The 26,854-nt window shown below is 40.2% G+C and overlaps 2 protein-coding genes across 3 annotated transcripts in view; one reads left to right on the plus strand and one right to left on the minus strand.

Moving 5' to 3' along the window:
* pex16 (peroxisomal biogenesis factor 16) lies at positions 1–15,605 on the plus strand. Its single transcript, XM_003452612.4, has 12 exons — positions 1–79; positions 173–316; positions 537–572; positions 1,154–1,230; positions 2,491–2,624; positions 3,323–3,423; positions 3,799–3,879; positions 4,812–4,961; positions 6,112–6,184; positions 6,660–6,779; positions 9,589–9,653; positions 12,832–15,605. The coding sequence occupies exons 1-12, from the start codon at positions 4–6 to the stop codon at positions 12,888–12,890; spliced, it is 1,116 nt and encodes a 371-aa protein (XP_003452660.2). The 5' UTR covers positions 1–3; the 3' UTR covers positions 12,891–15,605.
* arfgap2 (ADP-ribosylation factor GTPase activating protein 2) overlaps positions 14,851–26,854 on the minus strand; it is a 15,090-nt gene continuing 3,086 nt past the window's right edge. Inside the window, exons 4-17 of one of the 2 annotated variants that reach the window (XM_005457406.4) lie at positions 26,671–26,802; positions 26,170–26,250; positions 24,816–24,921; positions 24,179–24,235; positions 23,059–23,103; positions 20,090–20,142; positions 19,786–19,922; positions 19,282–19,413; positions 18,400–18,528; positions 18,140–18,292; positions 17,919–18,045; positions 17,686–17,773; positions 16,006–16,130; positions 14,851–15,912 (exon numbers count right to left, since the gene is read on the minus strand). In XM_005457406.4, the coding sequence (XP_005457463.1) occupies positions 15,892–15,912; positions 16,006–16,130; positions 17,686–17,773; positions 17,919–18,045; positions 18,140–18,292; positions 18,400–18,528; positions 19,282–19,413; positions 19,786–19,922; positions 20,090–20,142; positions 23,059–23,103; positions 24,179–24,235; positions 24,816–24,921; positions 26,170–26,250; positions 26,671–26,802 (1,386 nt within the window). In that variant the 3' untranslated portion in view covers positions 14,851–15,891. The remainder of the gene's footprint in view (positions 15,913–16,005; positions 16,131–17,685; positions 17,774–17,918; positions 18,046–18,139; positions 18,293–18,399; positions 18,529–19,281; positions 19,414–19,785; positions 19,923–20,089; positions 20,143–23,058; positions 23,104–24,178; positions 24,236–24,815; positions 24,922–26,169; positions 26,251–26,670; positions 26,803–26,854) is intronic. The other variant, XM_003452611.5, reaches the window with a different exon arrangement.

Raw genomic sequence — 26,854 nt, forward strand, 5'->3', positions numbered from 1 at the left:
GTAATGCACCGTTTCGCTGTTTGCCAACAGCCATGGGAGGCGGAAGAAGAAGAAGAAGAAGAAGAAGCGGAAGTTTACGGTATACTTTTAGAATATAGGAGTGAGAAGTCATAAAAGTAGATTAGCTGGTCTGTTGTGAGCACAGCGGTTAAATGCAGAGTGTGTCTTTCAGAGGAAGCTGAAATGTCTCACGTTAAGGAGTATTTGGACAAAGTGACGCGTATTTATGAACGCTACACCGAGTATGTGAGGAGAAACCCAGCTGCCACCGCGCAGCTGGAGAGTACCGTGCGGACTCTCTCTTACCTGCTCGCAGGTCAGTCGTAGAAGCAGTTTTTATATACAGTGTGTTGGGATTAAGGCTCTCCGTTTAGAAGTAGTGCAAAAGCTCAACTGGCGTTATGGTTGTTTTTTTGGAAATCAACGCTCCAGATCTCTTGTTAGTTTCACTTTAGCTCGGTAACACTAGCTACAAGTGCTTGTGCAGTGCAAAATGAATGACGGCATGTTTTCTTTGTTTGTTTGTTTTTTTGCAGGGAGATTTACAGATTCCCATGAAATATCTGAACTAGGTAAGTAGATGTTAAGGACCAACACAGAGACTAGTTAGCGCTAAGTTCTTTCTTGCATCAGCACCTTCTATATTAGTAGGAGTTTGCCATGTGAATGAAGAAATATGAATGAATACATAAATTCTGAAAAGCCAGAAGGCTCAGAGATCTCAGGAGAGACATTATGTTCTCTCAAATCCCAGATTATGTCCTGTTTTACATCGAGAAGTATCTTTGAAATAGTTCATTGGAGAATGGTGAACCTCTCCCAGCCTATGCGCCAAAACATTATACTAAACAAAATAAATATCTATTTATTTTTAGCATTATACAACTTTTTGAAATATCTTTTTCGTCAGTTACATAATGGACATAAATGGTTTGCAGATTAATTATATTACCGTATACTTACTTGGGAATAATAATGGACTGGTTTTGATATTAATATTGAGCTGTGAGGAAACTTTACAGGTTATATTATCACTATGCATTCTTTTCAGTTTTCTAAGCATTATGTGTCCACAAATGAACATACTGTATATAGGTCTTATGTAATCTGTGTACTATTCAAATATTTTCGTCATCACTTTGTATCTTTTTAGTGTACTCTGCCTCCAATCTCCTGGTGCTATTCAATGACCACATTCTGCGCAAAGGGCTGAGATGTACCTTTCCTGTGGTGAGCTCTGCTTTCATTCAAACAAAAATCAGTTCTCACAGTACAGTAGAAAAGAATAGCATTTACTCTCTTTGCAGAAGAGTGCAATGAAATTTAAATGGCTGTCCTTTGTGGTGCAGCAATAAAAACTAGAAATTCTAAAGAGATGCTAAAAAAAACTTATGGTCTTAGTCTATTGTTACCATGATCAGTTTTTATAGTATTAATGACCCTATAGGATTTACCAGAGCACAATAAGACAAATACACTGTATTGCCAAAGTATTCACTTACCCATCCAGGTCATTGAATTCTGTGGTTTAAAGCTCGCTGCCACTGGACACTAGAGCAGTGGCAGTCTGATGGATGAGTCAGTTGCCAGGAAAACGCCACTAGTCTGACTGCACTGTGCCGAGTGTAAAGTTTGGTGGAGGGGGGATTTTGGTGTGCGGGTGTTTTTAAGCACTCAGCGCCTTAGTTTCATTAAAAGGAACTCTTAATGCTTCAGCATACCAAGACATTTGGGACATTTTCATGCTCCCAGCTTTGTGGGAACAGTTTCTGGATGGCCCCTTCCTGTTTTAACATGACTGCGCACCAGTGCACAAAGCAAGGTCCATAAAGACATGGATGAGTGAGTTTGGTGTGGAAGAACTTGACTTGCCTGCACAGAGTCCTGACCACACCTTTGGGATAAATTAGAGCGGAGACTGTGAGCCAGGCCTTCTCATCTAAATGTGTCTGAATAGCCAGCTGTAGCTGCTTAAGGCTGATTCCAAAGGCTCCAATAATGCCCAGCATCAAATTATCATTAAACCAGATTGGTACAAAGTAGTTTTTGGTCTTTATACTTTTGTACTCCCTTCATAAACACTATAGTTGGGTGATTAAATTGTGCTAAAGAAGCTTGGCTTGTGATGAGTAGCAGTGTGGCTGCCTGTTCCTTCTGTACAGTTTTAAGAAGGCAGCTTGGTAACCAGTGCTAGTGTGAGCCGAGAACTTAGCACTCCACCCTGTTTTCCAAATATGTTAACTTCTGGTTTTTAAAACCAACATTACGGCAGCCAAAACACTAACACTGAGGCTCAAATAGTGGGGCCGAGAAACCAATGGCTGACATCACCGTGGCTGCATCCATCTTTTACTGTACGGTTTCCTTCAATAAAGAAACTATACAAAGACTTCAGAAACTGTGCATAGGATGTTGTTTTGGGAAGAAGTGAGGGGTTTCATCCTTCTTCATCTAATAAGTCGTCCATCCTTTGTATTGTGGTGTTTCTAGTCCATCTCTCAACAGAGGCTCCTGACTTGGCTGTCTGTGCTGGAGTATGTGGAGGTCTTCCTGGAGATGGGGGCCTGTAAGCTGTGGGGTGAAGTTGGACGATGGCTTGTCATCGGACTTATTCAGATTTTTAAGTATGACTTGGAAACTTGACTTTAATTTGAAATTATAAAAACACTGATACTGATTTTGCACAGGCTACATTTTAAGTTATTTTTTTGGAAAATGGAAAAGTAAAAATTACTACTGTACATGTGCAAATGGAGCTGCAAAAGAGAACATTAGCTTTCCTTCTGTGCCTATTGCTTTAATGCATAGGCACAAAATATAGTCTATGTTAGACAAATGGTGTTCCATCTTTGTGGTTGTTTCAACATGACAGTGTACCTGTCAAAGGACATTCCACAAAGATTGGTTTTAAATTTGGCATCACAAATTTAAAAGAACTCCAAAGAACCTTAGCATTCATTGCATGTCCACATATTTTTGGCCTTGTGGTGTGTAGCTGGGAGTGACTCTGTGGAAGACTACACTTTTCAAAGTGCTCTTTGAAGTTTTCTCTAGATTTATTTGTGATTTTTGTTTCCAGATTTTGAAGGTTATAATTGTTATTTTTTAAAAATCCTTAAGTTGTGAATAGTTTATAAATGCTTTTTATGTAACTTCTAAGGAGCTTGGAAAGAAAAGCGACTGGACTTCTTAAAGTGAAGACATTTCAAGAAGCTTCTCAGATGAGCGGTGAAAGTCCAGTCGCTTTTCTTTCCAAGCTCCTTAGATTACTGAGACCTGGATGACTGAGAACTTACAGACATTTTATGTGACTCCTTCACAGGGCAGTTTTTCGGATTGTGCTTCTTCTGTGGTACAAATCTGGCATCCAGACTTCACCTCCCATAATCCCCCTTGACAGAGGTGGAGACTTTGCTGGTGAAGGTCAGTTGTCTTTTATAAAATGGCGTGCACCTTCAATGACTGTGAGACATTTTGATTTGAAGAATGTAAAATCAGATGTGAATAATGGCTCCATAATCCTGTCACATTTGACTGTTAGCATTTCTATTGTGAGCTGCAGGGAGCATTTTAGCCCATTTGGTGAAACTAACTGAGTAACTTAGGCTAAGTAAGTAAATAAAGGCAAGAGCCTGATAATGTAAACACGTGCTATCAGTGCTTCTTGTATGCTAAAGCTCAGGGACTCCCTCAAAAGTAATGAATTCTTCCTTAAAGCACACAAACGAATGTCATTTCTCACTTCCCGCTCTGTGATTTGTGTGTGAAGGCTAAATTAGATAACGCTTTTCTCCATAGATGAAAGTAACACAGAGCAGCAGGAAGACACCTGCTTTGTGGGCCAGAGGTCAGGACGAGTCATTAGGCCGCTCGGCAGTGGTAAGTTTGGTTTAAACTCTTTAAAACATTTTAACCTCTTAAGATTCAAGCTGGCTGAAAATTAAACCTAAAACCAAATTCTGTGTTACTCAGCTGGTGTGGTATTTGAAAATATCCAGTTTCTGTCTGAACAAAGGCCGGCTTCTGAGAAATCTCTTAATGCTAACTAACACCAGGTTGTCCTTAAGCTTCTTTGTTAGCTCATATCACCTCCTCACTTGATTTAAGAGCAGGGTTCTTAAATGTCATTGCACCATACTTTATCCATTCCATATTGTTCCCCTCGATCTGTCCCAGATGTTGATGTTTATTTCATTTTAAACTATTTTCCTTCAACATCTTCACTGTGCATATAAACGACTGTGATTCAGCTTCTTCTGTTGTCTGGGCAGTTTTCTGCTATATATAAATGTGATGATGGGGTGGTGAAGTTGTGTAGGCAGACTTTAAATTCTTATAAATTCAGACAGAACTTGGGTTATTGTATTTAGCCCTACAAATCTCCTCAAGAATATGTCCTCAAGATCTGATTGAATTGCTGACTTTCAGCTCTAATTTAAGGGGTTTACAAAATTGACTGATTGCATTAACTGTTTATAGATAGTCACCTGTTTTAGGAGCAAACACTTATACAATGCGATAGGAAGTATTCCTGAACGGCTTAATTTCAAAAATGTTGATTTGAATTTGTAACTGAAACAAAAAAGTGACCAAATGTCTTCATGTTAAAACCTTTAATGAACTTCATTCTGTCCTGTAGATTAAAGTGATAGACATTGGTCATTTATTTTTTACATTGCTGTTAGACAGGAAAATCCGCCAAATGTTGTAGAGCCAGTGTCAGGAGGCTGAATAAAAAGGCAGCCGCTTGTTAAACACCTCTAACTCTGTGCTTTTTGTGTGTGATCTGTCTCGTGTTGGTGATGTGGCAGCTCCCTCGCTGCACACCCGGCTCTGGGGAGCACCGAGTCAAAAAAAGCAAAGGAGCAGCTTAAAGGAAACACTCAACAGCCAACCAACACCTTTGGGGCTCCAAGAGACAATTGCTGAGTCTGTGTACATCGGACGGCCCCTGGCACACCGTATCCTTACCTTCCTCTCTCTGTGTTGCCATACCTGTTTAAACAAAAGTGCTGTTATTCCTGATATTTCTGAAAACGCGTCCAAAATCATCCAGGTAAGGAAATCCCAGAAACTTGATTCTGTTCAGCTGGACGTTGTGCTTTCAGTGGGATTTCTTTGCTGTTCTTACGTTGAGGCGAGTGAGCAGTCTTAACGAGGTGGGGATGACGTTTACAACCAAAGCACTGGTGACACTCGAGAACAAGAAAGCTCAGTGTGAAGTTTACAGTTGGAGTAAGAGCAGATATTTTTTCACCAACTGCATTGCATTAATAATATTTTTGAGAAATGGTAAAATGGTATATGGCCTGTATTTATATAGCGCTTTTCTGGTCCTTAAGGACCCCAAAGCGCTTTACATATCCAGTCATTCACCCATTCACACACTGGTGATGGCAAGCTACGTTGTAGCCACAACCACCCTGGGGCGCACTGACAGAGGCGAGGCTGCCGGACACTGGCGCCACCGGGCCCTCTGACCACCACCAGTAGGCAACGGGTGAAGTGTCTTGCCCAAGGACACAACGACCGAGACTGTCCGAGCCGGGGCTCGACCTGGCAACCTTCCAATTACAAGGCGAACTCCCAACTCTTGAGCCACGATCGCCACGAAGATCAAAGACAAACATATTTTGTAGCATCCTCCATGTGGACCAGTGTTATTTATCCAAAATCACAAATGCCATCTTTCTCTCTTAGCCTTTGAACCTGTCACTAACATTTCTGTTTTTTTATTATAACAGTGTAAAACTTTTTTATACATCCTTCATGTCCATTCATATTTGTCATGTCAGTAATAAACAGTTCAAAACATTTTTAAAATGACACTTTGCTGTGAAACCACCACAGCTTTGACAGAAATACACTGTGGATTAGAAAGCTGCAATATCACCTTCACCTCTAGATGGCAGACTGTGAGCCAGAGTGTGCTTTTTATAAGCAGTGAGAATCAGTCTGAAGCGGTTAAGTACTTAGTCCTGGAACAGTTCAAGGTTTTCAGACTTTCTGGCCACTCTCATATAAATATCAATTTACAGATGGCTGCACTTTGCTCTTCTTTTCGTGGGAAGTTATTATCATTTTCCTTAAATCAGTTCTTCCCAACTGCAGTACTCTGCCTTGGACTCTTTGGAAAACAGTCTTGGAAGCCATGGCTCATCTCTGGAGTCCTTGAACTATCCAGGTAAGCGAGTTCCTCTTTTGCAGTACTCCAGTTGGCTACTTCATTATCAAATAAGAACTTATTAATTATTATCTTGGAAGGAAAATGTGTGTGGGTGGAGGATAGAGTTGAGACAGGACAGCAACCAAAGAAACAATATGCGTAGTACCCAAATACACATGCATCCACCTTTTATATTGTGTCACATACAAGTCACAGCAAGGACTGGTCTTAATTAGAATAAATAATTTCATCCATCAGTTTTAATTTATAATAAATGAGCATTTTACTTGTTTTATAACACAATTTACATCACAGGGAAATGTGAAGAACAAAGAGGCAGTCTGGATGTCACAGTAACTGTTGCATTAGGGACAATCATCTAGACAAGAAAACAATGAGTTAGAAACATGAAGCTCAGGATGTGTGCTGTGAGGCATCGAAGTGTTAGTGGAGAAGGTGAAGTCATTTCAGCTGCTTGTCCTGTTTCCTCTAGCTTCGCTGTGCTCAGTGACATCAAATTTCAAAATCGATGGGAGAGGGCCGAGATGAGGAGGAGAGCCTTTCTGTTGTTCTACTACCTTCTGCGTTCCCCCTTCTATGACAAATACTCGGAGTAAGTATCTGTGGTTAAGTGGTGCTGCGTTTTCAGCAGTTTTATATCATCTTCTGAAAAGTGTTAAAATTAGGATGACATAAATAATTGTGTACAGGGTGGGTCATTTATATGGATACACCGTAATAACATGGGAATGGTTGGTGATATTAAAGTCCTGTTTGTGGCACATTAGTATATGTGAGGGGGCAAACTCCTCAAGATGGGTGGTGACCATGGTGGCCATTTAGAAGTCGGCCATCTTGGATACAACTTTTGTTTTTTCAATAGGAAGAGGGCCATGTGACACGTCAAACTTATTGGTAATGTCACAAGAAAAACAATGGTGTGCTTGGTTTCAACGTAACTTTATTCTTTCATGAGTTATTTACAAGTTTCTGACCACTTATAAAATGTGTTCAATGTGCTGCCCATTGTGTTGGATTGTCAATGCAACCCTCTTCTCACACTCTTCACACACTGATAGCAACACCGCAGGAGAAATGCCAGCACAGGCATCCAGTATCCGTAGTTTCAGGTGCTGCACATCTCGTATCGTCACACCATAGACAATTGCCTTCAGATGACCCCAAAGATAAAAGTCTAAGGGGGTCAGATCGGGAGACCTTGGGGGCCATTCAACTGGCCCACGACGACCAATCCACTTTCCAGGAAACTGTTCATCTAGGAATGCTCGGACCTGGCACCCATAATGTGGTGGTGCACCATCTTGCTGGAAAAACTCAGGGAACGTGCCAGCTTCAGTGCATAAAGAGGGAAACACATCATCATGTAGCAATTTCAAATATCCAGTGGCCTTGAGGTTTCCATTGATGAAGAATGGACCCACTATCGTTGTACCCCATATACCACACCAAACCATCACTTTTGTTGTTCCAACAGTCTTGGAGGAATCCATCCAATGTGGGTTAGTGTCAGACCAATAGTGGTGGTTTTGTTTGTTAACTTCACCATTCACATAAAAGTTTGCCTCATCACTGAACAAAATCTTCTGCGTGAACTGAGGGTCCTGTTCCAATTTTTGTTTTGCCCATTCTGCAAATTCTGTGTGCCGATCTGGGTCATCCTCGTTGAGATGCTGCAGTAGCTGGAGTTTGTAAGGGTGCCATTTGTGAGTAGCTAATATCCGCCGAAGGGATGTTTGACTAATGCCACTCTCCAGTGACATGCGGCGAGTGCTACGCTGTGGGCTCTTGCTGAATGAAGCTAGGACAGCCACTGATGTTTCTTCATTAGTGACAGTTTTCTTGCGTCCACATTTTGGCAAATCCAACACTGAACCAGTTTCACGAAACTTAGCAAGCAGTTTGCTGACTGTAGCCTGGGAGGTGGGTGGTCTCGTAGGGTGTCTTGCATTGAAATCTGCTGCAGTGACCCGGTTACTGCGTTCACCAGATATCAACACAATTTCGATCCGCTCCTCACGTGTTAACCTCTTCGACATGTCAATGGCTGTGAACAAAGACAAACTTGTAAATAACTCATGAAAGAATAAAGTTACGTTGAAACCAAGCACACCCTTGTTTTTCTTGTGACATTACCAGTAAGTTTGATGTGTCACATGGCCCTCTTCCTATTGAAAAAACAAAAGTTGTATCCAAGATGGCCGACTTCTAAATGGCCACCATGGTCACCACCCATCTTGAGGAGTTTGCCCCCTCACATATACTAATGTGCCACAAACAGGACTTTAATATCACCAACCATTCCCATGTTATTACAGTGTATCCATATAAATGGCCCACCCTGTAGAATCTGTAGAAAATAGAGTACTGTGCAAAAGTCTAGACTAATAGTTCTTTATGCTTTTTAATAGTCTTCCGAAAAATGTCTTTAGACATTAGCTGTTTTGTTTGTTTGTAAGCAGTGCAGAATCATTTAACGTAATGAAGTCCAAAGAAAACCTTTTGGAACGTTCATCAAGAAGAACCATTCCTAAAAACTAAGAAAGTTGAGGCTATGTTGAAGAATAAATTTGGTCATACCAAATATTAACCTACAAGCTCGTTAGAACGGTATAATCCAGAGGTTATAGCATTTCAGGAAGGTTTCCTAAATGTAAAGAAACCTCCCAATGGTTTCTGCTGCTCTGGGGGACCGTGGGTGGGTCCTCTGGGCCTGCGTGGGCTATGACCTCCTCTGGGTGCTGGTCGTGTAGGGTGGGACGAGAGGGTGCAGGTTAGATGGAATTGAGGCATTGGGCCAAGACTGGCGTGGGGAGATCATGGTGTTGGGGTCTGTGCTGTCGGTCCTCTCTTTTCCTTTTTCACTCCTACTGTGTCCGTTCTTATCCTTGTTCTTATGGGGTCCGGTCCTCTGTGGTTTTTAAGGGTGGAGTTTGGCGCGTGTACCCCTCCTGGTGTCTTCATTGGGGATGGCTTGCAATGAAGGGGTGTGTACTGTATCGCTTGTATCAAGGCTTTGTATTGATGGATGGTGGGGGTTTTGTAGCTGGGGGATGGGTGGGGGCTTATGGGTCCTGCCGGCTTGGTTTAGTGGGGCTTTGGGCTGGGTGACCTGGTTCATTACAAGGCCCGGATGTATAGGGGCCTCTCCCTCCCCCTGCACTAAGGATGTATCAGACAAATACAGTACAGGTGACAGATGTCCTAAACTGTAGCTGGTGGTACATATTAGACGATAGTTTGCTTCGCGTTTCATCTACAGGAGCAGGAAGCCTGTCAATACATTCCTGAAGCCACCCACCTCCCCAAATAAAAGGAGTGGCTGACGATTTTTGCACAGTACTGTAATTCTTGTTCCTTCACTGGTCTTTTAACAGTGTTACTTTTTGCTCCTTCATGTGCAGGGAAAAGATTCTGTTCCTGCTCAGACTTTTGGCTGATCATGTTCCAGGAGTCGGGCTTGTGGCACGTAAGTAGAACAGTGTGCTCATTCTTCATGCACGATGTTGCCTTGTGTTGCTGTAACTGTCAAAAATTTAGTTAGACTTCTTAAAGCTGTTTGTAGAACAACTGAAATTGTGACTTTAAAAAATAGCAGCTTTTGAAAATAGAATGCATTTCAGAGTTCTACTTCGTAATGCGTACTGTAAACATTTGTACATGTGAGAGAGAAATGAGACATTGTCACCTGAAATCGCCTAAAATAATCAGGTGAAATTATTTCTTTAATTTGAAACAGACTAAATGAGTTTAGATGAGTTAAGAGGGTTCATACGGGTGCTTGAAATCCTTAAATGCTTAGATTTAATTAACTTGGTGCCTTTGGCAACAGCTTACGGGGAAATATTAGTAATATGACAGACTGATCCATATGGGCAGTTCCTTGGCGTTCATTCAAAATCTGTTTATCGTGACCTACACATTAAACAACTTAAACATTATGAATAGCTTCAAGCTCACACTGAGGCCTGTGGGGCACTATCACCCACGGAGACAATAGACACATGTATATGTGTTTTTTGTATATGAATATTTCATATTTCAAGGCTGCCTGTTTATTTAAGGGAGATGATTATTGATGATGCATTATAATTTTACATAATTATATCACAGGTGATAGACTAAATAAATAGATTCTTAAAGTCTTATATGTTGAATTGAACTGAGTGTCTCATCTGTTCAAAGCCTCTCCCAGTCAGTGCTGTTCTCCATGCCCGTCTTACTGTACATGGTGTTATTAGCACAAACACTTTAAAGGTGATCATTTAGGACTAACAATAATACAGACAGCAATGTAGTCAAACATCTCACAGTTAGTTTTTTGTGTCACATAGGAAAGAAGCATCGATATCTGATGAGAAGACTTATTAATTTGGCCTTAATGTGCATCATTTTGTGATGTTTGATGCAGTTTTCTTGTTTTGTTTTGTTTTTTTTCCAGCAGGAGATGAATATCTCTAACAAGTTGATTAGTTCACATTTGCACATCTTAATTTTTAAGTAAAATGTGTGTTTTAAGTCTATACGAAGTGAAAGTGAAACATGGATTCTTTTTTGTTTGGTAATGTGCTGGAAAAGCTTGAAAATGGACCTTGAAAGTGCTTAAAATGCTTGAATTTGACCCTGAAAAAGGTGTATGAACCTTGAGTTAACATGTGGGAGAATCCACTTCATTTGAAGGTCACATGAATGTGCATCGACACTATATGATAATGATATGATAATTCAGTTTTATTTGTAATTAAAAAATTTTCTAAAACATACAGACACATTACTTATCACAGGTAGAGTTTATTATTAAGAAAGAGTCCAGAAGAGCGCAGTCCCTCACGCTCCCAGGCCTCTGTTTTTAAATTTATTTTTTTAATTATATTGCTGCAACTCATCCTGTCAAACCTGCAGCTCGAAGTCTTCACAGTTGAAACTGAGACTTTCTTACTACGACCACTATTAAGCTGTGCTGAAGCTGTTGTCCTGTGAGCCGCCATCACACAAGCTGTTAACTCTCAGACACTTGTCCTCTGATTCAGTTGTCTTTGGGTCTGCAGACCTCTTCCCGTCACAGTTTGTTTCTGAGTGCAGAAGGAAACTGTACTCACTGACAGCTTGACTTTCTTTGCAATTTCTCTGCAGGAAAGATCTACAGACCTAAGAGTTATGATGGTCCAGGGCTCGCAAAATTTCAAAATCCCTGATAGCCCTTTGGGCAGGCAAAATAAATTTAACTAGCCCGAAAAAAAACATGAGAACAATTTTTTGATGGATGTTTTGTTTCCTTTACAGTAATATACATTAAAGTATAATATTGTAAAGGAAACAAAACATCCATCAAAAAATTGTTAAAACACAAATTACAACAATTGTATAAAAATTACAATCATCAACTCAAATATTTGGAACTGTGTAGAACATGAATCAGTCTGTGTCAGATCCTGAATCTGAAATTTCCACTGAAATCACGGGTAAGAGGCAAGTGGAACCAAGATCTAGGCCATTTGCTTTTTGAAGTTTGCAAGTATGGCTACATTTTGCCAATGGTAATTCACTCTTTGGAACATAGTACACTGTTCTAAACAGCTTTTTCAGGACTTCTTGTTGTGCTTGGTTTATTTTTAGTATGTTTTTGCAACTGCTGTTTGTTCTGGGAAAGATACTGCAGACTGAGCAATATTGCATTTCTCATGGATTCTGATGGGGTCTTTCTTAAAATTACTGGTCCCAGTAACAAAGGCGCTTGTCGACTCAGATATTGAGGGAAACTCACGACACACCCAGCAGAACATTATGGTATTTACGTTGTCATATTCCAGCCACAGAAATTCTTTTGTCCATGAAACCAAAAAAGCTATGCTTTCTTTTTGCCTCAGTCTGATTTGTCATAACTTTTCCGTTTTGTGGTCGGCTTTTATTTGGCTGTCCCTTCTTCACCCTGACCTGTCTTATTTGGCTCAGCAGAACTAAAATATATATCCTGCTGCTTCTACACACGTACTTACATAACGGTCAGCGATTCTCTGCGCAATCAACCTCTATCACATGTTTAAGCTTGCTGTGGGAGATTTCACTTGTCACATTTGAATAGTAAGCTAATGAGTGATAAGACGATGTCAGAGGAATTGGCGCGCAATTAATCTGTCACTCACCAATCAGTGCTGCCGCTCTCTATACACAGTTCGCGCGATCGCAAAGTGAAAGTGAAAGCAAAAAAAAAGAAGAAGCGCAAATTCAAACTTGATTTCACATATTGACAGAGGCTCGTCAATGCCAATGACATAATTACCCAGCTACATTTGAGAAAGAATGGAACAGCATTGACATATATTTTTCCTTCCTATGATAGCCCGACGGGCAGGGCTGAGTTAGATTTTGGTAGCCCGACTGGAAAAATCGCTAGCCCCGGGAGGTCGGGCTAGCGATTTTGCGAGCCCTGTGGTCTGTCTCTCTTCCATTGTTAATTGCCCTTTTCTCTCCATTTTTGTAGCAACACACTCCTTTCTGCATATATACATGTACATATACATATACATGGAGAGAGATCTTTTTTTTTTTTTTTTTTCTTGTTTTTTTTGGCACTGTTGTTCCACCATATTATACATGATTTCATGAACTATTAGTGCCGGGTTTGATTGAGTTGTCTCTGTGTTCAGGTCCCCTGATGGATTATCTCCCCACCTGGCAGAAGATCTACTTCTACAACTGGGGCTAAAACCTGCACTCAGTTCTTTGACGTTTGCTAATCAGCTGGAGAAACTGCACAAAAGAACCATCAGTTGCCAGGATGGAACAGAGACAGAGACTCTTGCAATAATTCCTCAGAAATCAGATAAAATGATTGGAAATGACTGGCCTGCAGTGAGGGACATTTCAAAAATCGAATTATTACAGTCATTATAATTAAAATCCCAGCGCTCAGCAAGTTTTTCGGTACACAAAGTATGTGTCCCAAATCTTTGCAGTGTAGACACACTGAGTCTGTGATTTATAGCAGAATCTCTTTGTGAACTCCGCCCATCATTGCACTGCTTTATCTGTCAATAACAGATGATCTATTTCAGCAGCTCGCTGCAGAGAGGACTTGGAAGGTGGACCCATGTAAATACAGTGAGCCTACACGTTAAAGCAAACCATGTCTTCATAATACATGAACTGTGGCCCACACAATTGCTCTCATTTGCTAACAGTCTGCATGCACAAATATAATTTGTTATTATTGTTCTTGCCTTTTGGTAATTTATAGATTTCCAAATGCTCAAAATTACAGTTAAGTAACCGACTGACAGGTTAGTCTGAGGTTAGCTGCTTTTTTTTTTCCTGTTTCTTGTGGTCTTTTTTTTTTTTTTTCAAATCAATGTTAAAATCCCAAATCTCAATTATTCCAGCTTTTTTTTTTTTTTTTAACCTTTTAGATTTAAAAACAAACACTGAAGAAACACTTTGGAAGAGTTTCCGTTCTGTCTGCCTTGGTAGAAACCCACAGATGATAAATTCAGGTTTTTCTTTTTGTGAAAAGCAAAAAAAAAGTCGACCCTGTTGTAATTAGGTGAAATGTGGATGATTAATTAGATGGATAGATATCAGTTGAACAGTGATGAAATTTGATTATAACATTTGAATCAAACTGTGTGATTAATAGTAACAGTCAGCTAACAAACACTTACGCTAAGGATAAGCTGAAGCAACAGTAAGTTATAAGGCTCAGAGCTTGTAATACACCAGCATAAACCTTGCATTGAACAACAGACCTCTGTTCTGGTCATTCTTCAGATTTTCCACAAACAGAATGGAGGGGCTTCATATTAAAAGATATCCACAGTATAGTAATCATGTTCCCACCAAACAATAACCTCCAGGGCTGGAAGGTGAGAGCTAAATCACTTATACCAAAACCAGTTCAGTTTAATTCAGGTTTATTTATATAGCACCAATTCACCTGAAACAACTCACCTGAGAGTGTTTGATACTGAAGCTGAAGAACCTACAATGTTAGAAAGTTCAATCACACAGCTCCCTATGAGCAAGCGTTGGGTGAGGAAGGAAGTACTCAGTTTTAACAGGAAGACACCAACCAGTCCAAACTGCGTGTTTACAGCCTGCTGCAGCACAGTTTGAGTTGCCTGACTGAAATATTTCAAAGACTGACTTCAATTTCTTTGCATTAAAATCTGTGGGGCGTCCCCACCGATGTCACAATAGCTCCTTAATAGGTCCATGGATTTCCAGTAGCAAAAGTGATGATTTTTTTTCCCCACTTTTGGATCATTTTCATGTAGAAGAAAAAGTCTGCTTTTATATAAAAATGTGTGAATGTTGCACAGAGTAAAATCTAGTATGACAGCAACCACAAGTTTAGCTTTGGGTCTTTGTGAGAAAGTTGACGTCAGTGAAAACAAAGCAGAGGTTTTTGATCTTTATTAACTGTTTCTTTTTGTAACCTACAAATAAATAGTTTTGAATGTTTCATCCTTTCGCCCCACATTTTTACCATGGGAAGGGCACACACACGGGGGGGTGATCAAAATTACACTTTGATGCATGAGAGAGAAAAAAAGAAAAGAACTACTTTTGAATTTTATCCAATTTCCAAAACTTGTTGAATGTAAAGTCTGCCCTGAACACACGAGACAAGATGGGATACGAACAAGCGTGCTGAATTTTCACAGTTCGAGTTCACTGTATTTAACTGCATTGTACATGGCAGTGAAATTTAGAGAATTATTTGCCTCGAGCTAAATACTATTGTATTCACATTGTTAATGCGAGGATCGTTTTTCCATTTAAAACTGAATATGTGAACTTAAAAGATACAGGCTTTCCCAAAAGAAAAAAAAAAAAGAGCACCGATCAAGGCGGACTTCAGATTCAACAAGCAAAAACAAGTGAAACACAGCTGAAGGTTGCAGAGTGGAGATGCATAGTCAATACAGTATTATAGTTTTGAGCTGGGACAGCATATTCTGTCTGCAGTGCTTATTGGAGTTGGATTTAACCCTCCCTAATTCCCAGTATTGGAAGCTGGAAGTTTGTTATAGGGAATGATGACTTTACTGCTGCACCATCTGTTTCAAACACAGCATGTAACCGTAGCAACTTGCACATCAAAAATGTGATTCTTCCACGTTTCACGCAGACAGAAATGCATAATTCCAAACTCAAAGAGTTGAAAATCAGTCAGTGCTTTATGGAAAAGAAGAAAAACAGTGGACAAGTGCCACTGTAAGTGAGCAGCACTGAGTTTGGGATTGTTGTTCAAATAACACTAAAATATATACTGCCTCTTTTTTAAATGTCACAATAAAACAAAAACTAGCATGACATATTTGATTATATGAATGGAAATAACTTCTGCAAAGGAATAAAATATAGCAGAATGAACTCTGACATCATTTTGAAAATCTAAGACCAAAGTACTCCAAACAGTAAATTACAACAAAACTCTGGTTTAGAAAAGAATACAACCTGTGATGCTCGGCTTTGCTCATGAAAATCAAACTTAAAGAGTCTGCTAATGAGAATGAGAGAAGAAAATACTGTCTCAAACTGTCAATAGTGGAGGACGGACGTGACGGACATTTCTTTTCCCATGCAATACTTTCTGCTGCCCATGTCTCGTCCCATCTTCTCCGTCCAAATGCACGTGTCAGTCAAGAGGCTGTCTGGCTCCACACAGGTGTTAGTTCAGGTGATGTCATCCCACCGGCCGATGCTGCTCAGTAGGAGCCGTAGCGGTCCTGAGGAGGGAATAAACGCAAAAACAAGGACAAGTATGAGCAAACTTATGGATTCAAGTGAAATAAAGCAGCTGTCTCATTTACCAGTCTCACCTGGATCGTGTTCATGACACCATTGGCGAGGACAGCCATCTTTCCCGCAACGGTCTTGACTCCCTGTTTGAACTGAGCGATGTCCGGGCCAGAGGGAAGCACGCTGTCAAAGCCTGAGGCTCTTCCTAAGAGGAGCAGAGAAGTCTAATCAGACGGGACTTTTTCCACACATTCAAATCAGTTAGGCTGGTTTCACACTGCAGTGATCCCAACACGCTGAACACACTGTAGGCCACTTCACCTCTACATGCAGTAATGCATGGCTCAAATCCCACTCTCATTATTCACCAACTTTTTGGAGGTCACTATATATCATTTTTACCACTCAGCCTGAGGCAGCATCACCCAAGTTTGTGAAAGCAGTAACTTGAGAATGAAAAAAGCCAAGACTTTTGAATTCACACCACAGGTGCATCCACTAAAAATCAGTGACCCTGACGTCAGATCCACGCCAACATTGTCTGCATTTGTCTTTATTTGTATTTGTACTCATGCGCTCATGTGCGAAGCCTTTTCTTTGAGCATAAAGGATAATATCTCATACCAAGGTATCAGCCTTGATCTAGTCAACATTACTGCCAAACACACGTATCGCATTTGCCGATGAGGTAGTTGTACCTTCCCCAAAGGTGTAGGATACAGACCCTTTCTGCAGATTTATAATAATGCAGTGTCAGTGTGGTTTGTAATTGTTGAGTCCATAAGCGATATTTTGATTTGATTTCTCCCATATAGTGGCTCCCTGTTAAATCCAGAATCAAATTTGAATCCTTCTAAATAATAAATAAATAAATACATTTTATTTCATAGTACCATATTACTGCATTAGAGCACTTCGCTCTCGCTCTGCAGGCCTACTTGTTGTTCCTAGAGTATTTAAAAGTAGAATGGGAGGCAGAGCCTTCAGTTTTCAGGCCCCTCTTCTGTGGAACCAGCTTCCAGTTTGGATTCAGGAGACAGACACTATCTCTACTTTCAAGATTAGGCTTCAAACTTTCCTTTTGCTAAAGCATATAGTTAGGGCTGGACCAGGTGACCCTAGCAGGGCCTCCTCCTGAAGTTGCCTGTGTGGGCGTGTCCTACCAGCTCTCCTGCCTTAGGTGCCACCTTTTTCTTTTGTACAGCTGCCTTCCATCAACAATTAAAAGTATTTAAGGCCAGAGAAAGGTGAGCTCTGGGGCCAGAGTGCCATGTGAGTGGATGCAGCCAGAGTGAGCTGTGTGTTTATAGCTAGTGAGCTGCATTCGGTGACTGTTTACTCCTGCCAGTGTTTGGTGACTAAACTCTTTTTTGACTTACTTTTCAGTTCATTGACCAATGCTTGGGTTTTTGTTGTGTTTCTTTAAACGGTGATAGCGGCTTGTCCGTCTCTTAGTGGAGTATTTGATAGAAACTTTAATAAAACTCTTTAACCCTTTTGCCTCCTTGTCTCCTTTTTCCGACCCGGACACTTTTTGTTACTTCCCCTTATCGCCTGGACCCTTTTAGGGGACCGTTACATTTAACTCTCTATGTGAGTACACACAACTCTGCATTTAATCATTAGTCATTTCCCCTAATTTCACGTAGGGTAATATATAGTTTTGTAAACACAAGTTAGAAGAGGAAGCTCAAAAGTGCAGATGAGCGCTGAGGAGTAAATGAACCTTGACATTATAAGAACTGCTGGTTAACGTTTACCTTTGTGGTCACTGCCATCTCCAAACAGGTCGGCTGAACTGATGGAAGTGCTTCCAGACATGCTCTCCAGCCTCGTCTTTGCATCATACTGTGAAAAAGATGAAACAAAGGTCAACCAAGAGGTAATAACACAACATAGTTTAACAAACAAAGGTTAAATGTTAATTACAAACCTACAGAGGCCCTAGATTTGAACTGTTGTATAGTGAAATGAAGACGAGAAGGGTTCTCACCTCAGCACTACTCTCCCGACCAAAGAACATGTCCGAGGAGATGGCCTTCGCATTGGCAAACTTCTGCCTGGCCTCACTTGACTCTGAAACTGAAGCTGAGACCTCAGCTTTTCTTCTGCTGGGGAGTCTGAGTTTAAGCATTGAGAACGTGCGTCAGAGCTAAGAGCTTTAGACAGAAGCTAAAGGACATGTATGTATTTGGCAAGTGAATATTGATGTACCGCTCTCCAGTTGGTTGAATACTAGAGATGGTGACCTCCTCCTTGGGGTCATCTTTCTCCAGTGCCCAGGAGGTGGTGAAAGAGGCAGTTCCTCCTTCAGTATCCCACCGGGATCCAAAACTGTCTCCCACTGTAAATGGGTTGTCTTTGTATCTAAGATCCAAAACACAGTGGGTTATTAAGGGACTGCACTCAGTTCTCTCTTCTATGTTCTGTGGTAGATAATGCATCCATGATACATAAGTGGGTTCTGTGCGTACTTTGGAGGTCCAGAGGTGAAACCAGGCTCATCAAACATTTCCAGTTTGGAGCGAGAAGAGGACTTGGCTCCCACGGGCGTTTCCTGCTCGATGACCTGCATCTCTGACATCACTGAATGTGACACTGCACTGCAACAGGAAATAAATGCTCACATTTACAGACCTAACAAACACTTGGCATTCCTCTATTCTGCGTTAGCTTCCTGCGTTATGAGCAAAAACTATTATCAAGGTTCATACACCTTTTTTAGGGTCAAATTCAATTCAAGCATTTTAAGCACTTTCAAGGTCCATTTTCAAGCTTTTCCAGCACATTACCAAACAAAAAAGAATCCATGTTTCACTTCGCATCACCTCAGTAACACCATGTGAAAATTACAACAAATCATCTCAGGTTGATTTAAACGCCTTTGTTATCCCTTTTGTTAAACATAGAAAAACGCACCACACAAAAATACTGCAGAAGGAAAAGGCTGCCTTATATGCATATACTGTATAAACATATTTGCTGAAAAAACAAGCCCACAAAACAAGAAAACTGCACCAAACATCACAAAATAATCCACATTAAGGCCAGATTAATAAGTCTTCAGCCACATAGTTGTTTCAAATAATGTTCAGATTTTTCACATAACAAGCAGCGAGGATTTTGTCCCTCATCATTTCCTCTGGAAGCACTTTATAAGGTGGTCTTTCACATGAACATTTTCCAAGTGGTAAACCTTTCCCAGATGGACTCTTTCATCTCGTGCTATAAGCTACACCATATATGTATCTCAAATTTGTGTTTTTGCATTTTTATTTCAAGCATGCATTTTTCTTGCATCTTATATGTAAGAATCTTCAGCTAAATTCTGAAACTGAAATGAAAAATGTGTTTACCTCCTGTTGCCGAAGCCCATGCCCAGTCTCTCGGCCTGCTCTTTTTTCTTGCCTTCCAGATTCTGGAGCTTCTTTTCCTCCATCTTTCTGTCAATTTCCAGCTCTTTGTAGGCCAAACGCATCGAGGCAACACTGCAGCAGTCAGAACAGAATTTTAAATATTAGATTTTTTTTATTTGGAAAAATGTACAAAAGATACATCTTAAACATTCATTAATTTGACTTAATTTTTATTACTTGCTTTTCTTATTTTGCCTTTTACAGTGGTGGATGTTCATAAAACAAGGTCAAAGTTTTAAATAATTAGTTTGCAGCGTGCTGTGAACACCGATTCAGTTTGTTTTTCCATTTACTGCTGGCTGTGTGTGAGCTCAGTGTGACTTAAGCAAAGCTACTTTATTAAGGTAAAAACATAGAAGTGTGTGGCTGGAAATAATAAAATGGCTTAGCATTAAAAAATAGATGAATGAAAATTAGAGAGAATATTTTTTCTCTTATTCTTACATGGATTCCTCGGCTTGTTTCTTAGCCTCCACGGCCTGCTCCTCTCTCAGCTTCTCAGCCACTTGTGCCTGCTTCTCCACCTCTGAGAAACTCTTATTGCTCACCTTCTGGGCACCAAGACCTTTCTTTGCACCGAGCTGCAGCAGGAAAAACATGGTTAAAGTGCGTCCTCAGCTTTAAGCTGATAACTCACAGAAGAGGGAATGTGAAGGAAAATTTATGATACTAACTTTGTCATGTTAGAAAATTTTTTCAGCACCTTCATGTAGCAGAGAAACAATGAAATATTTGTGGTTTGACTCACCCCTTTTTTAGCTGCCATGGGCTTCTTTTTCCCAATGATAGAAGGCTTCAGATCTATAACACATGGGACACATGGGTCTTTTTAAAACACATTTACAACATAATTTTATCTCTCAAGATATTTTCACTCATGACTTCCGAACAATGTTGGAATAATCAGGGCAGGACATTGTCCGAGTTTCCCACACAAACATTACTCAAGAGGAACATCCAGTTATATTTTTTATTTATTTTAATGTTATCCTTCTGCGTCTCAGACATTAACAACAATAATTTACTCAGTGGACAATCCCCTTACTGTTATTTCAAAGTCCAGCTAGCTCTGATCCCTCCCACTGGAGACAGTCGCTCTTGTCCTCCTCTACAGATCGGATGCACACTGCAGTGCCACTGACTAGAACTCACAGCAGTTCACAGAGAACTGGTGCCAGTACTCTGAGCTCACCAATGCTTCAAACTGAATGGAGACTACAATCACCAGCTGCAGTCCAACATGGTGCAGCTGGAGCTGGAGGAACTTGAGGATGTTGTTACAAGAGTGCAGCTCCTTTTGTACACTCTTCCTTCTCTCACCCCAACCAGTCGTGGCAGATGGCCCCGCCCCTCCCTGAGCCTGGTTCTGCCGGAGGTTTCTTCCTGTTAAAAGGGAGTTTTTCCTTCCCACTGTCGCCAAAGTGCTTGCTCATAGGGGGTCATATGATTGTTGGGTTTCTCTCTGTATGTATTACTGTAGGGTCTACCTTACAATATAAAGCGCCTTGAGGCGACTGTTGTTGTGATTTGGAACTGTATAAATAAAACTGGATTGAAACACAAATTGAAACTGACTTCTCACGTTTAGCTCCATCAGACAATCTGCAGAGTTCAGGGCTCAGTATGCATGAAAACAGCTTCATCTGGCATCAAAGCAAAGGTTAAAAAAGCTCATTAGCTCCGGAAAAACAACCTAAATTTAGTGAAAGATGCTTCTGCAGTGAAACAGCATTCACAAGGTTTTTAATTGTTAATTCACAAACCTAAGAAATCAGTGCAGCAAAAGCGTTCTGCTCAGTTAAAGGCACCGCACCACAGCACTTAGACCTCAGGTTCACAAAACCAGCTTTTTTTGCATTCCAGCAAGATCATAATGTTCAGTAATGCCAATGTTACTCGGCCACTTTGCTCTCAGCAGAATTACACATCCTGGTAACAGTTTCAGAGTGACAGGGAGCAACTATCATTACAAACATTTAGGAAACTCCAGGGCTCGCAAAATCGCTAGCCCGACGTCCCGGGGCTAGCGAACTTTCCAGTCGGGCTACCAAAATCTATCTCAGCCCTGCCCGTCGGGCTATCATAGGAAGGAAAAATATATGTCATTGCTTTTGCATTCTTTCGGACATGTAGCTGGGTAATTGTGTCATTGGCATCGGGGAACCACTGTCAATATGTAACATATTGAAATCGCGTTTGAATTTGCGCTTGTTTTTTGCTTTCACTTTGCGATTGCGCGAACTGTGTATAGAGAGCGGCAGCACTGATTGGTGAGTGACGATTAATTGCGCACCAATTCCTCTGACATCGTCTTATCACTCATTAGCTTACTATTCAAACCTGACAAGTGAAATCTCCCACAGCAAGCTTAAACATGTGAGAGGTTGATTGCGCAGAGAATCGCTGACCGTTATGTGAGTGTGTGTGTAAAAGCAGCAGGATATATATTTTAGTTCTGCTGAGCCAAATAAGACCGGTCAGGGTGAAGAAGGGGCAGCCAAATAAAAGCCGACCACAAAACGGAAAAGTTACGACAAATCAGACTATGAGGGAAAAAGAAAGTGCAGCTTTATGGTTTCATGGACAAAAGAATTTCTGTGGCTGGAATATGACGAGCTAAATAACCAGGGGTGCACATAAGTGGTCCGCATGTGCGCATTCGCTGTCAAAATAAAAAGCGCGCACCAAGAAGTTGCAACTTCTTATCTGGTGCGTGTTTTTTATTTTGACAGCGAATGCGCACATGCGGACCACTTATGTGGACCCCTGTAAAAAACAATGTTCTGCCGGGTGTGTTGTTGGTTTTCCCTCGATTTCTGAGTCGACAAGCGCCTTTGTTACTGGGACCAGTAATTTTAAGAAAGACCCCCATTAGAACCCATGAGAAATGCAAGAAATGCATTATTGCTCAGTCTGCAATATCTTTCCCAGAACAAACACCAATTGCAAAGAACATACTAAAAATAAACCTGAAACATCTGTTTAGAACAGCGTACTATGTTGCAAAGAGTGAACTACCACTGGCAAAATTTAGCAGTCTTTGCAAACTTAAAAAAAAAAAAAAAAAAAAATGTCCTAGATCTTGGTTCCACTTACCTCTTACCCTTGACTTCAGTGGAAATTTCAAATTCAGTATCTGACACAGACTGATTCATGTTCTACACAGTTCTTACAAGTTCATAGAAATTTCTGTTCAATTAGAACCAAGTATTTGAGTTGATGATTGTAATTTTTATACAATGTTGTAATTTGTGTTTCAACAATTTTTTGATTAATGTTTTGTTTCCGAAACAAAACATCAAAAAATTGCTCTCTTTTTTATTCGGGCTACTTAAATTTATTTTGGGCTACCACAAACTGAAGAGTGCCTGCCCGAAGGGCTACCAGGGATTTTGAAATTTTGCGAGCCCTAAACTCTTTACCTTTCAGTCACATTACTGTTGTGACACAGACAATCTCAGCAGCTTGGCAAAGTACGTGGTCGTTTTACACAGTGTAGTAACTTTGAATTAAATTGCGCTCAATGACAATAAAGAGCTTTATGCTTGTCAAAGAGTATCTTGTTGATCAGCTGTACAAATAAGACCAGTGAGCTAATACTGTTTACATGACAGAGTAGGAGAAACAGGAGGCGACTGAGGAGATGTCAATAAAAGCAACAAAACCATGCGTCTGAGCTAGAAAGCAGCCGGTGCAAACTACACCCACACATATCACCTTGAGGTGTCCATCCTTCACGTGATGACAAACGCATGGAGTCCTCTAAAGAGCAGGACAAACCAGTCACCACAGTCAGGTTCCAGAACATAATGCTGATGTTCCAGATTAGATTACACTACCCCGTGGTGGATATGTGCACATGATAGAAGTATTACAGAAGTGATAAGTCAAATCAGGAGAAAAAATGAATTCATTAAAATTCAGGAACTCTTAATATTCAGTTCAACAAAAACAAGATTCCCGTAAGAGCAACATATTGTTTCTGACATACGCTACTTAATATAAATACTAGTTTGTACTCGCAAATAATTCAATTATGAGATCATGATTCGTGGTAACAAGAATACTTACTAATATATTAGATAAAATGTTTCATGTTCTCAATGATTTTAAAGACTTCACAATATCATTTTACTAGAACAGGAGGCCCACAGCCTTATAAACCTTGCTTTCTGATAAAGCTCATAGAAAGTGTTGCCCCTGGTGACCCTCAACCTTCCCCACATTATGCAGCTGTAGGCTCAGGCTGTTTTTTACCTTACATAAGGCACATTAATGATGGCTTTGTTGTCAATAGAAGTACAATGAGTTGAACTGAAGTGGAGAATGACCCACTATGTAAATGGGCATGTACTTCTATTGCACGATTCTACTTTGAGGAACACTGATTCATCCATTCAGACCTAATGATACCGTGCTTTATTAAGGGTGAAATACCACACACACACACTAATATTCTGACAGATGCATCAGGAGGTATTTAGAGTTGACTATCTTGCCCAGGGACACATGTGCATGTCGACTAGAAGAACCTGGGATCAAACCATAAACCTTTTGATTAGCATTCATCCCACTGTACCTCCCAACCAGCCTCACAGTACGACAGAAATATTCTAATCATTATGAAGGAATGTGAATAATATGACTCGAAAGTAGAACAGTCTTTACAGGAACACACAGACAAAAGGATGTATGGATACAAAAGTATAAACACAGTCGAAGCAGAGTAAGGGAAGTATCTATACACAGAAACATAAATGGCAACACAAAGAAAAACTACAGATAACAGCTCTGTAGTTACAGAAGAACAGAGGCTCTGTGAAGCTAATGCACTCACCAATGGCAGCTTTGGGTGATGTGCTCAAACCATCAATGCTGGGTCCTTCCTCTGGCTCTAAAAAGATAAAAGCAAAACAAGGTTGAAGCAACAAAAGAATTTTGCAGACATTTTACTGCATTTTTCTTAGCATTTATTTGCTGTATTCAAAACAGGATCAATGTGAAAATAAACAGTCATATGAAAAAGGACGTTTACCCACTTTCAATTTTAAGGCTTTAATATCAGGACATCAATAAAAAGTATACCGTGTATAATGTGGTGTTGTTCATCTGAGGTTGTGTTGACTTCATTTTATGAGTTTTTCTTTATTTTATTAACAAAAACTAAGCCAAAATGCAGAAGCACTGTGATTCCCACTGGTTTCAAAGGCATCAGCAGTACCAGGTAAGATGACTAATCACTATGGGCACTTTCCAACCAAACTAACCAGGACATGTCTTTTAATGAAGTAACAGCTCTTTAAAATAAACAAAGTCAAGACCTGTAACGACTCATTCATCCCATCTCCTTTTCACACATTAGTTTTAGTCACAGCTATTAGAGCTGCAAGTCTGTGTGTCTGCACAGGAGCAAGCACACCAAACACAATGAACCTGGCAATGCAACGCTAACTGCTAAGATTCATTTTACTTACGGTTGTCATCCTGGCCTTTAGCAGCTGTGTTCGTCAGCTGCTGGGTGAGAGTGGCTCCGTTCTGCTCTGGCTCAGAGGATGGTGCAACGTTCCAGTCATTAATAGGCTGAAAAATAAATGTCATTAAATTTAAAGAATGGATGCAACTTCAGCTTGTAACTTTAAATCTATACATCTTTCACTCAGATTTAAACTATACACAAATCATTTGTGGCTCACTGTTTAATCAGAAACACTTAAAATCTGACCAACAACAACATATATTTTATAAGCTGACTGTAATGATAAACTGTAACAATCCCACATGGCAGTTATAGAACAGTCTTGAGAAGACTACTCTTATTAACTAGTCTTGAAACTAGTGAAACTCAACACTTTAGTTACTCAAATGCTTTTGTTTGAACTTTAACAATGAGTTTGTCACACACACGCACACACACACACACACACAATCACATCTCAGATTGTTTTAATCAGCCTTATATACCTAAAGCAGCATTTCCTATAGATTCATAATGGGGAAGGAGATGATATGCTCATCTGTACATATACATACACACACGAGATTTTTCTCCAAATGAGGCACAAAAGCTTATAATAATTTTAATCATTATAATAATTAATTTCAATAACTAAATTTCAAAAAAATTCTGTCACAGATACAAAGCTTGGTGACTTTTAAGTTTCGTACGTTTGACATACGCTGAACACGACACGTGAAACAAACGCAAACGGAGAAAGCGGCATCACACTCACAGGGAGATGATGAATACAAATATCAAAAGAAGTGGAATTTATAGTAAGTATTATTTTAGTAGGAGACAGGGTGCATACAGACACAGCAAGTTTCTATTCTGTAACAAATAACTAAACACTAACTAAACAACTCTCCATCCTGTGGATAAAGTCCAACTAGAAAAGACTCAGAAAGCAGCTGCAGATGGAAGTTCTTTCTCTGCTCTGCAGTTTTCCACCTGATGCACGTTCAGACTTTAAATAAGCTCCAGAGCAGAAAAAGAACTGCCTCAGAACTCCAGGCCAGTGGAGCTGCCGCACTCTGCTGCAGAGGCAGATAACGAGCACCACCACCACAGTGACATGGCCAGTGAGCCAGACAGTAGTGAAACACTGAAAGATGGAAAGGGCCACGGGCAGCTGGTTAGAAATGACTTAACTACAAATAAGAGAGGAATGGAGGCCACTGTTCTGTGCACTGTAAAAGAAATGCTAAAATGAGTTGCTAATTAAACCTGGAATGTCTGTGTGAGGAACACTATAATATTGTAGAAGTGATTAAACAACATGCTGTGACATTAAAAGCACCAGATTTTCAAAAAACAAAACAAAAACAAACCTGGGTGTGCTCATCAAAAAAGTCTGTTTCTTTCTTGTCAGAAACTGCAGGCGTGCCTCCTGCAGACGAGTCAATCCAAAGCTGCAACAGCAAAAAGAAAACTTATTTTGTAACTTTAAAAGCTTTTCATTTTTTTGAAATAGAGTAGATCCTGAATTAATGATGGTTTTGTTGATAAAACAAAAGGATGGTCATTGGTTCGATCCATGGCTACTTGAGTCTGCATGTCAGAGTACACTTGGGAAAGCCACTGAATCAAATGTTAGACAAGGTATATAACTGATTGGGTGAATGAAGCTTGTAGTACTTTCAGTGCTCAGTTACAGTAAAAGTCCATTTACCATGTACTTTGAACTAGAGCTGCCACATAGCTCAAACACTAATAATCCTTTTATCAGTCTTATCACTGAACCTCAATGTACCAACAACTTATTTAACTAGAGCAGAGATGGGCGAAAGAAATTTTAATTCAGAAAATTTATATCATTCATTGATACTCACATCTGTGCCATATTTAGACAATGCAGCATTTGCTAGCTGTCGAATCTTCTCTCTGTACATCTGGGCAGCACGACTGTTATACTTGGCATTGGTGTCGTTTGTGGAGCAGCCATGCTGGCGGAAGAATGCCGTCTTCAGATTAAAAAACAAACAAACAAACAAACAAACAAAAAAAAAACACAGA

Source organism: Oreochromis niloticus, linkage group LG1 (assembly GCF_001858045.2).
Source record: "Oreochromis niloticus isolate F11D_XX linkage group LG1, O_niloticus_UMD_NMBU, whole genome shotgun sequence".
Taxonomy (NCBI): Eukaryota; Metazoa; Chordata; class Actinopteri; order Cichliformes; family Cichlidae; genus Oreochromis; species Oreochromis niloticus.